Source organism: Belonocnema kinseyi, chromosome 5 (assembly GCF_010883055.1).
Source record: "Belonocnema kinseyi isolate 2016_QV_RU_SX_M_011 chromosome 5, B_treatae_v1, whole genome shotgun sequence".
In the NCBI taxonomy this organism is placed as follows: domain Eukaryota; kingdom Metazoa; phylum Arthropoda; class Insecta; order Hymenoptera; family Cynipidae; genus Belonocnema; species Belonocnema kinseyi.
This window is the reverse complement of record NC_046661.1, coordinates 113,964,757-113,980,904: the sequence shown is the minus strand read 5'-3', so window position 1 is coordinate 113,980,904 and position 16,148 is coordinate 113,964,757. Positions and strand designations below refer to the sequence as shown.

Here is a 16,148-nt window from a genome sequence, read left to right as displayed (position 1 = left end):
GCGCATGAATCTCATGTCAATTGCGTTAATTTTACTCTTATCTTTTTCTTGATAAGTCCATGTCTCGCTACCGTATAGTACAGTCGGTACAAATATAGAAATGAGTGAAATATCTATTTTATTTTAACCAATAAAAAACGTTTTAGTAGCAAGGTTTCTTCTAAACGAGATGTTTCTTTCATAAAAGACTAAAATATTTAAATTACTGTTCGCATTTCAATAAAATAATTGTTTTTAAATATAAAGAAAAAATTAATTAAATTAATTAATTTAGTTTCTTATATAAAATTCAAGGTTATTTTCAGGTTTTCAAAGTTCAAGGAATATTCCAGGCTTTCAAGGTCGCTGGATAGCCTCCCTTAAAGATGTACAGTATTAAACAAGATCTCTTAAAAATTCTTTTGAGTTTCCACTATTTCCTTCAATCTGTAATTCTTTACTTTCTCTTTCAGTATACTTGCTCAAGCTTTAACGAATTACATGTACCTATTTCAGAATAGGGATTGAAATGGAGTTAAACTATATGATATTAAGTATTTTGGGCTATTTAAATTACCACCCCGATAACACGAATTATTTTAACAAGAACTTGTAAATTTCCTGTCCCTTCGAGTTTGTGTTAACGAGGGTTTACTGTAATAGAATTTTTAACCCAGCGAGATAAATTTATAACAAAATACACATTGTTAAATTTTAAACTAAAAACTATAATTTTAAAAAACTTTAAAACTTAAAAAAATTTAATTTTAAAAACTATTTTTTTAAATTGGCAGTTAAGAAAATTAAGTTAAAATAATGATTTTCAACAAAATAGTTACATTTTTACCAAAGAGATGAATCTTCAACTAACAAAATGTATTTTTAACAAAGTAGTTTAACTTTAAACCAAGCAGTTGAAATCTTCACTGAAAAAGATTAATTTTCTACCAATAAAGTGGAATTTACAACATAATATATAAAGTTTTAACGAAATTGTTACATTTTCAATTAAAATCAGTCAATTGTCAACCAATATTGGAATAGTTAAATTTTCAATTAAGAAAATGAATGTTGAACTAAAAAATGGAACAAGTTTTCAACATAATAGTTAAATCTTCAAACCAAATCGTTGAATTCTTAAGCAAAAAATATGAATTCTCAATCAAAAATGTAATAGTTGAATTTAAGCTAAAAATGATCAATTTCCAACCAAAAAAGAACTAATTTCTGACGAAATAGTTGAATCTATAAATGAATGATTAAATTAATGTATACCAAAATACATAGTTCAGCTTTCAACAAAATACACAGTTCAACTTTCAACAAGATAGTTGACTTTTCAACAAAAAAATATGGATTTTCAATGAAAAATTAGTTATATAGTTGAATTCCCAACTAAAATGTATCATTTCTTAACCACACATAGAATAGTGAAATTTAGTAATTTACACTGTCAAAAATTACTTTTTAACAAAATACTTAACTTTTATATCAAATACATGGACCTTTTACTAATAAGATAAATTTTTAAGAAAGTGATTTAACTTTCAACCAAGATATTAAATTTTCAATGCAGAAGATTAATTTTCTACCAAAAAAAAATAATTTACAATAAAATACATAAAATTTTTACCTATTTGTCTCATTTTCAACTTCATCGGTCAATATTTAACCAATAATGAAAGGTTAAGTTTTCATTTAAGAAAACTGATTTTTAACTAAAAACACAACAAATGTTCAACGTAATAGTTCAATGTTGAACTAACTAACAACTAACAACCAGTATCATTTTTAAACAAAAAAGATCACTTCTGAACCAAAAAATAATACATTTTTTAATAAAAAAGATTGAACTTTTATCGAAACAATTTTTGGATTTTCTTATTCGCGAAACCACGAAAATAACGGGAGGTTTCTTGAAAATTGGGTAGAAAAAATGATAAATTCTTTTAAAAAAGGGTATAAAGAGGAGAATAGTTGAATTACTCATTTTCATTTCTTAAGCATTTAAAAAAATAGTTATTCATATTTATATTTTCAATTGTGATGTCGCGATCTGCGTTAAGCCCCCCCCCCCCCTCCACTGGCAATATGACGTAGTTTTAGAACGGCCCCTAAAGTGAATAATTTTAACACTTTGACACAATTATTCTGAAGGAAATATATGTTCATTTAAAAATTTTTAAAGGCACCCCTATGTACCTGTATATAGGGGGGAGGGGCAAAAAATTCATAAAGCGGGATGGAGAATGAGGGTCTGTTTATTCGAAACGAAGGCAGCCTCAAACCGCTCCCTCTGAACTGGACGATATACACCAGGATCGATATTCGTATCCATTCCATATATCAAATCCACTGCAGATAAACCTTTGTAAAAAAATAATTCATAATTAACAAAAATCAACAACTTTAATTAATTCTGCAGGAAACAGTGCATATAAAAAAATATGTGTCGTGGAAATCAATATGGGAAATAATCGACTATTTAGTTCATTTGTACACTCCTAGATTCCCTCATTAATAATATGGAGTTAGTTGCACATTAACTAGATCACGGTGTTGTAAAATTATGTATAATATTACATGTGTAATATGATATAGCTATATCACATCTAATGCACACACATACACACATATCACATTTTAGTATCTGAGTAATTTGATGAATAATTAATGTTTCTTATGTGCAAAACACCTGTTAAAGCGTTTACGCACAAAAAAGTGCGCGAATTCATTTTAGAAATAAATATGTATATAATAGAAAATGACATATGCTAAATTATGAACAAACTTGCTTAATCAAATATCTCATTTTACCTTTTTAATTTTCGAAAAACCGATCCATAGTACTTTACTCTTAACATAATATAAACATATAATTTTTTTTGGTAAAAATTACTTATATTAATCAAATATATCGCAAATAAGTTTAAACTCAAATTCAAAACTAGTATAAACAACACGAATTTTGAAGCATTTACGTGAAAAGTATTCCGTGATTGTATTGTTTTGAACCAAATTTGCTAATTCTGCAAAATATAATCCAAATACTGTTAAAATTAGTACGTAATGCATAATTTAATAAATGAGAACGAAATTAAAAATATAGTTTAAGATACCTAAAATAAAAATAGTTTTCACATCTATTTTTGAATAGAGCGTGATTTGCGCTTATTATGCGCGTGACATAAGTTTTTATGGATTCTAACCGAGAATCAATAAATAAAAAAAAGTTATGAAAAAAGAAGACTTACCAACCTCTTGGCTTGATGCTCTGACGACAAACGAGTCCCACATTCCCAGGAAGAGGCTTATTATCTTAACGTTTTATCCTTACAAATGTTTTCAAACTAGATCCTTGACTAACGTATATGAGACCGGAAGTCGGATTTATTATTATAATTAACTAAAAACACGTGCGGTTTTTTAAAAAATTTCCCAGTGTTAATTTTATTAAAAAGTAGAAATTTTAGAATTTCTTTGGGAATATCGTCTACAGAGAAATAAAAACACCGTGTCGTACGGACGTCACCGTGCTACTAGGCGCAAGAGGGCTCCTATCCGTTGGCGCACGCCATCTTCCATTCTAAAAATGAGATTTTCGTAGGTAGCTGAATGCAGTTTAGGTTTAGGGCGCCCAAAAAATGTGTGCTTTTGAATTTCGTAAACACTACCCCCTCAATTACTCATTTTTACTGAAAACTTACTGCCATACATTTTCTTTTATTATCAAAAAATTGTTTAGAGGTTCCACTAAGCCGTTTCAGGTATGAAAAAGAATTTTCTTAGTTTTCAATTTTTTTAAGTACAAATGCATGGCTAAAAAATTCTCTAACTACTAGAAGGTATTTTTTAGTTATTGCAGACTATAAATTTTTAATTTTAAGGGACGACAAAATCTTGCAGGTATTATCGGACCTAAAATACGAACATTTATAATTTCATTAGAATTAATGGTCTGAAATGGTTTCTAAATATTGTTTTCCTGAAATAATATTAATGTGCGCAGAGTTTCCTCTACAATATAAGGAAAATATTCTCCATAAGGAATAAATCAAAATAATAATACCGGATGACTACAAAAATCTTGTCTTTCGAATTACAGCAAAAAAATCATAAGGAAAAACTATGCATAGTGGGAAATATTATATATATATAATTCTTTCCACTATGATCTATATATAATTTTTGCGCACTATATATAATCGATTTCACTGTATTTTTAATTACTGCAAGTAAGACTTTATATAAAATAATAGTTGTATTTATTTAGATTATTTTTGGTATATTTTCAAACTTAATATTTTTTTTGTTACCCGGTATAAATATATTTAATTTCTTCTTCATCGAGAATATTTTTCTGACACTGTATAAGAAATCATTTGCAGATTATTCCAAGGAAATTTATTTAATTTTCTGTAATTATTGAAAATGTTTTTAAATAAAAAAGAAAATCTACCAGAATTGATCATTTTTTTCTAGAGTTCCAATACTTCAACGAATTTTACAAGTGATTCTCACCAAAAAATATTTTTTTAAATACAATTTTAACATTATTGTATTTTATCGCAATGTATATATATTTTATTGTAAAAAATTTAATATTTTAACAATGATTATAATATCGAAATTTCCCCAGTGGAAACGTATTTTTAGTACAGTTGTTTGAAAGTTGTAATTACACGTAAAACTTTGTAAGGGGTACGTATTATAAATAAATAGTATAGTGTTTTTTCGATTAAACAAAAAATTAATATATCCGTGATAAAAATGTATTTATAGAATTCAGTACAATAAATAGCAAAGTTTTTTTTTTTAATTAGAATTTTTTTTTGTAAAATTGTGTATACTTGTAGAACTTTGCAAAAGTATTCCGATGCTAAGAAAAATTTGTACTTCTAGTGCTTACATTTTTGTGTAATTTTATACCATTTTTAAAGAATCGTTTTTGAAATTTTTGAAAAAATCAAGCAGAATCAACCATTTTTTCTAGAAATAAAATACATTTATCAAATTTGACAATTGATTATATGGTATTTTTAAGAACCAGAGAATAAAATTTTTTAATTTTTGCATTTTATCGTAATGCATCGTATTTTTTTGTCGACGAATGCAATATTTTAATCATTAATATGATATCGAAATTTTTTAAAGAGAAAATATATTTTTAGTATGAAATACAATGTATTCAAATAGTTTATAGTTGTTAAAAATTGTAATTACAATTAAAATTTTGTAAACGTGTCCGAATTTGAGCACACAATTGTATTTTATATTATTTTTTTTTACGTTTCAACTATTCCTAATAGAAATTTATTTTTAGAATATTATACAATAAATTGCAATAAAATAAAAATAATGTAAAAATTTATTTTTTTTTCAAATTTGTATATAGTTATAGAAGTTCCAAAATTGGCCGGACGCATTAAAAAATTAAAGTCTCTAGTTGAAACATTTTTGTTGTAATTTCCTACAATTGTTACTGATTTTTTAAATTTAATATAAACTTTTAAAAAATGTAATTACGTGTAAAGTTTTTTAACTTGTAAAATTTAGAAAGTGTCCGTATGCTAGAAAAAAATGTTCAATTATCTACAATTTTTTATTAAAATTCCAAGTCTTATATAAAATTTGACAATAATTACACAATATTTTGAACATAAAATACAATTTTCACATTATTGTTTTTTATCGTTATGTATTCTACTTTATTGCCAATAAAAAGTTTATTATTATAATATCAAAATAATAAGCTGCTTAGAAACTTGGTAAAATCTGTAATAAAAACTACCATTTTTGGCAGAAATTCGAACACTTATACAAAAACTTAGAAGTTCCACATTATTTGATTATTGTACTTCATTATAATTTATTTATGATTAATCTTCAAAAAATATACAATACCTATTCCCAAAACCTGATAATTATTACGTTATAGTCTAAATTCTAAAGTGAAATTCACAATAATTTTAGCATTCTTAAAATTAGAATAATAAATAATGGTAAGCACATTGATACTATTGGGTGCATTATATGAATTATAATTTATTATTTTAAAGTTGAAATCAAATATATACGCCCTTATATATTTTTTAAAACATGGAAAATTATTTTCAATTAGGTTTTTATCAAAACTTTAATGATCAACAATAAAAAAATAATTACCTTGTCCACAAAATTCGCTTATTTGAATTTTCCCACCGAAAGAGGAATCCACCCACCGAATCTGCATTATCGACCAAGCATGCACCCGATGACGTGCACCTCGACTGCTGCTTCTCTTGGAGTACATTTTTCTCAGAAAAGAAAATATCTCCCTCCCCACTAATTCGCACATAAAAACTCCACTTTTCACTTGATCTAAAAAATAAACTTTCAACTTATAAAACCCCTTTTTTTCATAACAAAACTACCAGAAAAACTTCCCTAAAATCACGCTCGTAATTTTTGTCATGACGTGTCCCGTCAACGTGCAGGGAACGCATGCGCAATGCTACCTTACGTGGCAAAGACAGCAGTTCGCTGTTGCACCAGTAAATAATTTTCTTTATAATTTAACTAATAATTATTTGTGAATACGTTCAATTTTGTTATGGTAATTTGGAAGCGTCCAACAATTTATTGTGAGTATTCCAAACCGCACTCCTCCTTTTTCATTCCAGAAATCGTCATTTCTCGACGGGAAACTTTCATGCAAAATGGCTTTTAATACTTCATCCACTTTTCCGTCAATGTGGCATTTAATCATGCTCTAATTTAACAAATCAGTATCACTGATAATCAAATTTTAGTGTCCTCATTATTTTCTGGTTCTAAATCGCGAAAATGTTCCTTGAGAGTGTCCACTTTTTTTCTAGGTTATGATCAATCTGTCAATTGCGAACATTATATATATTTTTATATTCTTCGTGCTTCCTTTCGCAGCATTTAATTGTATCGATATTCTTCAATTTGAATAACTCTCTTTTACTGTTTTTATTTTATTCGGTTTTAGTTCTGTTCCGGGTGTGTTATAAAAATTAACCTATCGAATGTAAACCAGTTTTTAAATCACAGTGAAAGGAAAGTTGAAAGGGGATTTTTTATTGTCAAATCTTGTTTTATTGTTGTCATGCTTACATATGGATTCTTTCTACGATTTTGAATCAATCCTCAATGATTTAAGAATTATGCAAGGATTATACGAGAGATTTGCTTAGGCCATATGTCCGATAAACGAGGAAAATTATGGAGAAAGTATTGTCTTTTTTTAAATTGTTTCGATGTGTCTAATTATTCATTTTTATTTCATGTTTTAGGTGAATTTTCATTCCTTAATTACATACTTTCACAAATTATTAATTTTTGATATAGATATATTGTTATGCACCTCTTCATTCGGGAAAATACATATTAATTTGGAGCATAAAGTTATTTTATTTACAGAATTCATTTCAGTTATAAAATATATCGAAATTATGAGGTTTAAAATATCTGTTCGTTTGATCTTTTCAGAGTGAAAAATGAATCCACAATATATTCATCAACAACAGCAACCTCCATTTTATGGAGGTGCACAAAATGCACCACCTTTTGGAGAGTTGAATGCAAATGTTCCTCCAAATATGTTAAAAGGGCCACATAATCCACAAACTTATCCCCCTCAAAAACCAATGGCTGGGCCACCGCCTTCTGGAAATATGCCACCATTGCCCCAAGCTCCTTATTACGAAAATAATCAAGGTAAATTATTTAAATTATCCCATTAGTAGCCATTCAAAAAAGATTTCTTAATTCTACGTACTAAGTTCAGGGATTTTCCCACTATTCCACTGTGTTTCCTCTTCTTCTTTTGTTTTTGATTCCCGTTTGCCCCTTTACTCTTTAAATATACTATCCTAATTTAAAAAATTGTGGGACGACTAAAAAATCCCGAAAAACAAATTGCCAAATTTAAAAATTCTCGACAGAAAATGGTCAAATTATGAAATATCCGAACTAGAAAATTCCCGAATTTGAAAAATTAAATTTTTTTATGCATATAATTTGTTTGTTAAAAATTCAATAATCAAATTTGTTCAGAAAACAAATATTTTTTATGTTTAGAGATTCTAAGATTATTGTTTGAATTTAAAATATCAAAAAAATATAGTTCTGAATGAAATATTTTGTTAGAAAATGTGCATAGTAGTTTTAAAAGATTACAAAAAATTTTCCCAAAAATCGAATGTCCGGAGAAATTATTTTTTTTCTGTGTGGCGCATGTGTTTTCAAAATTATTTTTTTTATGCAATTTTTTACAATTATTACTATTTTAAAAGCTGTATCTAATCGTCCCGAAAAATTGGAGGATTCGAAAAAGGGAATGAACTAGTCGCGAAAACTCGGGAGGAGATACTTTGTATTTTAAATTCAAGCCATAATTTTTTTTTTTAATTCTGATACAAAAGTATTCGATTAATTTGTTTCTGCAAAATTATATATATTAAAAAACAATTTCTAAATTGCTTATCTTCCGGAATTTTCTAGTTCGGACATTTTAAAATTCGGTCATTTTCTGTCGGAAATTTTATTATTCGGTAATATTATAAACCGTTTGAGAATTTTATTATTCGGCAATTTTCCAATTCGAGATTTTTATTTTTTCGGCAATTTTGTTATTTCAGGAATCTTATTACTCGAGAATTTTATTTTTCAGGATTTTTCAGTCGCTTCAAAATTGTTTGCTTACTGCTCGAATATTATTTTAAATTTCTAAATAAGTAATTTGATTTCATGATGAAATTCAATTCCGAATGCTTCTAAATATCATTGATAAAAGAGAAAATTTTTGTTGCAATTATTTAAAAATATTGGGAAGTAATTATGCTCTTAAAGTTTTGCCACCACGCTATAATTTGTAAACATTTTCACTTTTTTTTTAATTTTGCAGGATTTTAACAAATTTCAGTTAATTTTTATTTATTTCAAAAAATATTTCGAAAATAATTTTTTCTTGAGTTTCCTGGGAAAATACCAAATGATTTTTTAATCTAAAAAAAATAAATTTTAAGAGAAAATTCAGAAACATTTTGAAACATTTGTGATTCCCAGGAAAATTTTTAATTTATTTTTATTGTGAAAAAATAATGTTAAGAAAATATTTTTTAAGTATTTCCAAAATTATAAATAAAGAAGCTGGGAGTTTTTAAGATAATTTTTTAATTTTGCATTAAAAAAGTGTTAGGATAAATTCGTAAAATAGAAAAAAGTGCTTTTAAAGGTTCTAAAGATCTAAAAAGATTAAATAATATGTAATTGAAAATTTTAAAAGTTTTTAAACAATTAAAAGTCATAAAAATTTTGAAAAAGTCATAAGAGAATATTTTAAAAAATTCCAAAATTGTCAAAAAATAGTCTGAGACATTTTAAGGCATGTTTTTATATTTTTCAGAATAAAAAAATAGGAAAAATTCAAATAATTTTAAAGGGTATTTATAAGTTTTTTATAAATTAAAAAAAAAAATCTAAATTTGAGAAGATTTCAGAAAAATTCAAACCAATTGTAGATTTTTGATGTTTTCGAAATAAAATTTTGAAGATTTTAAAGGATTTGGAATTGTTTCAAGATAATAAAAACAATTTCTTAACATTCCTGGGAAAATTAAAATTTCTGTCTGTCGAAAAAGAATATGGAAAATTTTAAGAAAATTTTGTAATCGCATAATATTTTAAGATGTATATGTTTTAAAAGTTTTTAAAATATTCAAAAATAATTAAAATCCTGAGAAGATTTCATAAAAATAGAGATTTTTAAAAATTTCGAAAAAAATGTAGAAGCTTTTTAAGAATTTAAAAAATTTTAAGAGAATATTAAAATTTGCTTAAGATTCATCGCAAAATTTCAAAAGATTTTTTTATTTTTAAAACTTAATTCTGCGAGAAAAATTGAAAGATTTCAAAACGTTCCGTAAAATTTGGAAAAAGAATGTAAAAGATGTTGAAAAAAAGTGTTTGCATTTGTGTAAAATAACAAAATTGTAAAAATAAATCGGTAAGTTAATGAGATTTAGAAATAGCGAAACTTCAAAAATAAAAAAAAAAAGTTGAAAATTTTTTTTTTAAATGTAGATTTTAGAAGGTTTTGAAAGAAAATAAACTTCTTAAGAATTTCGTAAGGTTTCAAGTAAAAGAACAATTTATTTTTCTTTATATTCCGAGGAAAATTAAAATGATTTTTCATTTTGAAAACCTAATTTGAAGAAAATATGTACAAGGATGTCAAAGTATTTCAAAAGATTTCCAAATTAAAAAAAAAAAATAAAGTGGAAGACTTCAAGGCAATTAAAAAAAAAGTTAGGAAAATAAAATAAAACCAACGGTAGAACACTGCAGATAACAGGTTTAGACCGCTGGACCCCCTGTAGATAACATATGAATAGCTTTCAATTGCCATATAATGTTAAATTTTGATTCAAATGTTATAAAACTAACGTGTATTATTTTTCTCGAGTAAATGAACAAAAAACAATTTACAGTTTTAAAAAACCCCTTCAAATCTTTTTAAATCCTTTGAAATCACATGATTCTTTTTAGTCTCTTAAATTGAACAAAAATTCAAAATATATCTTCCAAAATAGTTTGAATTTTTGCGAATTGTTTAGAAATCATGTAATCTTAATATCTGATGTACACTCCAAATTCAAATCATCAACCCCACGATGTTAAGAAATTAACGGAGCTCAATAATTTTTTATTTATTTAATTGAATTAAGTTTTATTCTCTTATTAAAGTATTTAATTTAAGCTCTATTTGCAAACACAAGGAAATATTTTGCCAACATAACGATCACAAATTAAATTACGGTAGTTGTAAGCAAATTGAAAGTTAGCAGAGGATTTCATTTTTATATTGCACGTACATTAAATGGAATAATGTCAATTCATTCAAAGCTAATCAGGTTTTCAACAACAATGAGTGCGAGATTTTTTCGAGACATTTCGTTAAACAAATTTGTTTTAGATTAGAAACACTTTTGTCACAAAACTTATTTTTTACTTTACAGGACAACTTTCGAACGCTCAGCATGGTCTGCATCCAAATACACAGGCACCTCCTGTGAATCAAAATAATTTAGTTAATCAAATGTCAAATATCTCCCTAGGAAATATGCAAAGGCCTCCCTCATCAGTAAGTTTTAAAAACTAACTCCACTTGCAATTTCTCTTGGAACTTTTCGCTATTTTTTAATAGAATCCGGCTTCAAAAATTCAAATAAAACTTAAACATTTACAGCAAGGATTTCCTCATCCTCCAGAAAAAGGAAACCTCATATCAGCACCATCAAATGTGAACGGTTTTAACAATCTCACAGATCATGTTCCTCAAGCAGCAGGTAATTTTATTCTTCTTAGGAACGTAATTTTTAACTGTATAAATTGAGTCCCGGAATTTCAACAATCATGAATTCAGCCCACTTCTCGAGCCAATATTTCAGGATTGCTACAAAATCCCAATTTCAAAAATCCCTGACTCCATTACTTTTCCCTGATCAATTTTTCATATTTTCTGATAGTTGAGTTTTCAACTCCAAAAGATACGTTTTGAACAAAAAATTGACAAATTCAATTTTCAATTTAACAAACTTCATTTTCAACTAAAAAGAAAGGAATTAAAAAAAAAGTTAAATTTTAAACCAAAGCGATGAATCTTGGATTCCAAAAAAATAAATTATCAGCGAAAAGTATAACAATTGTTATTTCCATCAAAAAATAGATTTTCTTTAATCAAGAGCAGTTGAACTAAACAACAAAAAATCCAAATGTTTATCAAATTAGCTGAATCCCCAAACAAAACAGACTAATTTTCAAAACACAAAATAGAAAAAATCTTCAACCAAAAAAATATATTTTCGATTAAATAGCTGAATTTTTAACCAAAAAGATTAATTTTCTGCCAAAAAAGATCAATTCTAAAAAAAAAGAATTTTCAACAAAATACTTAAACTTTCAAGCTAACAAATTTATTTTTATTTCAAAAATGAAACTTCAATCAATAAGACTACTTTTCTACGAAAACGACAAATGCCCTGCAAAAAAGTTGAATTTTCAACCTAAAAATATAAATTTTTATTTTAGTTAGGATTTAAGACTTTTCTGTAATCGAGGGACTTTCCCGTGGATTTCTCTAAATAAATAAATAAATATGATCGAATTTTGAACATAAGAAAGACGAGTTCTCAACTAAATAAATGAATTTTTAACTAAAAAAGATACACTTTTAAGCAAAAATGGAATAGTTCATTTTTCAGCTGAAAAATCAATTTTAAACTAAATAAAGTGAATTTTTTACAACAACAAACATTAATTCTTATATTAAATTATGAATCTGCAAAGAAAAATGTATTTTTAATCAAAAAGTTGATTTTGTAACCTCTAAGATGAAATTTCAAATAATGAAAGTACTTTTCTATTAACAGACGAGTTTCTTGCAAAAATGTTGAATTTTTAACAAAAAAATAGAATTTTCAACACCAAATAAATGCAATTTTAACTAAAAAATATCAATTTTCAAGCAAAAACGGAATAGTTACTTTTTCATCTAAAAATAAATAAATAATTTACTACTAAAAAATCGTATTTTTAAATTACTAGTCAAATTTTTAATCAAAGAAATGAATTTTTATCTAAAATGACGGATATTAAAACTACTAAATTTATTTATAATCAAATGGTTGAATGTTTAACCTGAAAGATGAATTTTCTCCCGAAAAGGCATTTTTTTAGAAAAATACATGAATTTTCAACTAAAAAACAAAGGATAGATTTAGAACAACAAAAACGATTTTCTCAACCAGTAGTTTAATTTTCCATTCAAAAAATGAACTATTATCCTAACAGGTGAAGTTTCAAGTAATGAGACTGCTTTTCTATTAAAAAGTGTAATCTAAAAAAAAAGTTAAATTTTACCTAAAACAGGTATGTTTTGGACTTAAAACAGAATAGTTCGGTTTTCAGTAAATTTCTTCATTTTCAGCCAAATAAAATAAATTTTTAACGCAATAGTCGATTATTTAGCCAAACAGATGCATTTTCAGCCAAAAAGTTTAAATTTCTATTTAAAAAAATTTTTAAATTTGACGAAAAATTGAATATTAAAATTCCTGATAAAAAATTAATTTTTAATAACAACAAAAAATTCCCATCAAAGATATAAACTTTCAACCGAACAGATAAATTTTCAATCAAGATAATTAATGTTGTAGCAATAACGGTTAATTTCTAATAAATTCAATTTTCAAATGAAGAAGGTTAATTTTCAATCAAATGTGAAATCATTCAATAGTAGATTTTGAACTAAAAAAGATGAATCTTCAGCGAAATAGTTATTTTTCAGGTAAACCGTTGTATTTTTTACCAAAAAAGATGCAACTTTCTTTCCGTCAAGAGAATCAAAATAATTTCTTCTAAGTTCCTGGGAAAAGGTCGAATAATGTTTTACTTTTAAAAATGAATTTTAAGAGAATATTGAAAAAGATTTCAAATCTTTTTCGAGAGTTTCGAAAGAGAACATAAAAAATTTTAAAGCAAAATCTTAGAAAAGATTAGGTATTTAGTAGTTTAGGCTTTTGAAAAAAAGGTTAGAAGATTTTCAAGAATTTTTTTAACTTTACAGGATTTTTAAAGGGATCATTCGAATTAATAATTATTTCAAAAGATACTTAGAAGTCTTAAAATCGTTTCAAAAAATGGTTTAAAATTTGAGAAGATTTAAAAAAATTCTAAACGAAATTTTGATTTTGGAATATCTTTTAGCTCAAAATTACTTAAAATGATGTAATTTTGAAAATGTACCAATTTATTGGTTCATATTTCAATTTATAGCATTGAAAATGAAAGCGTGGATTCATATTTTTTAAACTAAATCTGAATCTTTGAACTGTACAAATTATAGAAGTTTAAAATTGTAAATTTTTCATTTTAACTGTGGTTAATTCTAAAAAAAATCGATTAAAAGATTTTAAAGGCTTCCATTTTATACGTGTAAATTGTGGCGCGTTTCAATAAAAAATGTTGACTAACAAATTTTTCAAACTTCGAATTTGTATTACTTCAAATGAAAGCAGTTTTAGCTTTAAATGTTTGAATTTTTTCTTTTTCTTGACAGTGAAACATTTTTACGAGCCGAAAAATAAGTAGGATTTTTTTTTATTAAAGCGGCCACAATGAATATAAGCAAAAATCATAATTCTCATTCGGAATAGGGAATTTTAAAAAGATTAAAATTCTGACTTGGAACAGTACATTTTCTAAAAGAATTGTAATTCTTATTTGGAACAGACGATTTCAATAAAGAATTATAATTTTGAGTTTGGGACAAGGAATTTCAGTACAGAAATATAATTTTGAAAATGGCGATAGGGAATTTCCGTACAGAATTATAATTTTGACTTTTAGACGGGCAATTTTCTCAGAGAATTAGAATTTTTACTCTGACGATAGGAATTTTCTCAAAGAATGATGTCTCAGAGACAACTGAAGATTTCCGTGAATAATTATAATTTTCATTTTAGGTTCACTTTATAATAGAAAATTTCTATAAGAATTATAATTTTGGCTTTAGGACAGGGAGTTTCCGTAAATTTTAGAAATCTTCAAACTATTTAGAAACCGTCTAAAAAAATTCTTTTAAATTTACCGGGTAAAATTAACAATTAAACGGCAATTTGAAATCCTGCATCGGGTACTCACCCTAGCTGTATAATATTGTTGTTTAGTTTTAACAACTACTAAACCTGACTCTTTTTTTCTCAATTGTTATAAAATAGAAGCAGAACCAGGAGGCCCTTCCCTGGGTAAAACGACGCCCTCATCCCAAAATCAAGATTCCCACCCGCCCATGCAGGATCATCAAGGGCCTACCTCTCAAAGTCTTCCATTCTCAGGACAGCCATCCTGCCCAAGTCCTCAATTTCCTGGTCAACAGCAGCAAATGAGACAGCAATATCCTGGACAAACGCCTTTCATGAGGCAACCTGGACAAGGACCTCTTTCCGGACAAAACAATGTCCTTGGACAAAACAATATCCCTGGACCTCAAAACCAGTACCCTCCTTCCTCTCTTCCGGGTCATAAAAACATCTCTGTACCTCCAATGTCTGGACAGAATCTTGCTGGTCCCCCAGTGTCCGGACAACAAAACCAGCACTCACAGGATCATCCACACTCAGCCAATCCAATGACGGGCCAGCAGAATTTTTCCGGACCCCCAATTTCCGGTCAACAAAACTTTTCTGGTCAACAGAATTTAACTGGTCCAATGCCCGGTCCTCGAGTTGGACAGCAAAACTTATCAGGACCGCCATTGCCCGGACAACAAAACTTAGGACCTCCAATGCCTGGACATTTCTCTGGACAACAAAATCTTTCTGGCCCTCCTCTGCCAGGACAACAACAAAATCTTTCTGGTCCTCCTCTGCCAGGACAACAACAAAATCTTTCTGGTCCTCCTCTATCTGGACAGCAAAATTTCTCCGCTCCTTCCATTGGTCAACCGAATATCCAGCCTCATTTAGCAGGTCCACAGTCCCCGGGAATGAATCAATTTAGTCAAGGTCAGAAACAATATATGGCGGGACCACCCTTGCCGGGACAGGCCGGAGGTCCAGTTGGAATGAACCGCCAACAGGGAGCGATGCCGGGATATCAACAGCAACAGCCAGGTTAATATTCTTATTCATATTTCTTGAAATTCCAGTAGGTTTAAATCAATTACAAGGTTCCCGCTAGACCGGGAAACCCCAAAAAATTATACATAATTTATTTTTTATTCGGGAATTTTACAAATTTTTAAAAGAAATATTGATGAATTTTAATTCAATTCAATTTATTCTTAATATGCTTCATTGAAGAGTAAAAATATTTAAATTTTCACCCGAAAATACGAATTTTCATCCAAGGAGTTCAATCCTCAACAAGAAAGTTGCATTTTTAACAACAGCAACAACAATTTATACCAGAACAGATGAATTTTTAAATCAAACAGACAAATTTTCCTCCAAATAGTTGAATTTTTAACGTAAAAAAAATTTCAACCGAAAATGAAACAGTTTTTTTTTTCTAATGTGTCCCCTAAGGGTTTACATTTTTCTTACACCTTCTTTATTCCTTTACACACCCTCCACACACTTACTTGGTGGTGGAAGGGGGAC

The 16,148-nt window shown here is 27.3% G+C and overlaps 2 protein-coding genes across 4 annotated transcripts in view; one reads left to right on the top strand and one right to left on the bottom strand.

Annotated features, from left to right (window-relative positions):
* LOC117173472 (calcium-binding mitochondrial carrier protein Aralar1) overlaps positions 1–6,456 on the bottom strand; it is an 88,718-nt gene extending 82,262 nt beyond the window's left edge. The window contains exons 1-2 of one of the 3 annotated variants that reach the window (XM_033362068.1): positions 6,145–6,456; positions 3,238–3,565 (exon numbers count right to left, since the gene is read on the bottom strand). In XM_033362068.1, coding sequence (XP_033217959.1) covers positions 3,238–3,276 — 39 coding nt within the window. In that variant the 5' untranslated portion in view covers positions 3,277–3,565; positions 6,145–6,456. Of the gene's footprint in view, positions 1–3,233; positions 3,566–6,144 lie in introns of all 3 variants that reach the window. The other 2 variants (XM_033362072.1, XM_033362070.1) reach the window with 2 other exon arrangements.
* An 8-nt stretch (positions 6,457–6,464) lies between these two features.
* LOC117173844 (protein transport protein Sec24C) overlaps positions 6,465–16,148 on the top strand; it is a 28,107-nt gene continuing 18,423 nt past the window's right edge. Inside the window, exons 1-5 of the mRNA XM_033362491.1 lie at positions 6,465–6,602; positions 7,474–7,701; positions 11,004–11,128; positions 11,234–11,333; positions 14,766–15,659. Coding sequence (XP_033218382.1) covers positions 7,482–7,701; positions 11,004–11,128; positions 11,234–11,333; positions 14,766–15,659 — 1,339 coding nt within the window. The 5' untranslated portion in view covers positions 6,465–6,602; positions 7,474–7,481. The remainder of the gene's footprint in view (positions 6,603–7,473; positions 7,702–11,003; positions 11,129–11,233; positions 11,334–14,765; positions 15,660–16,148) is intronic.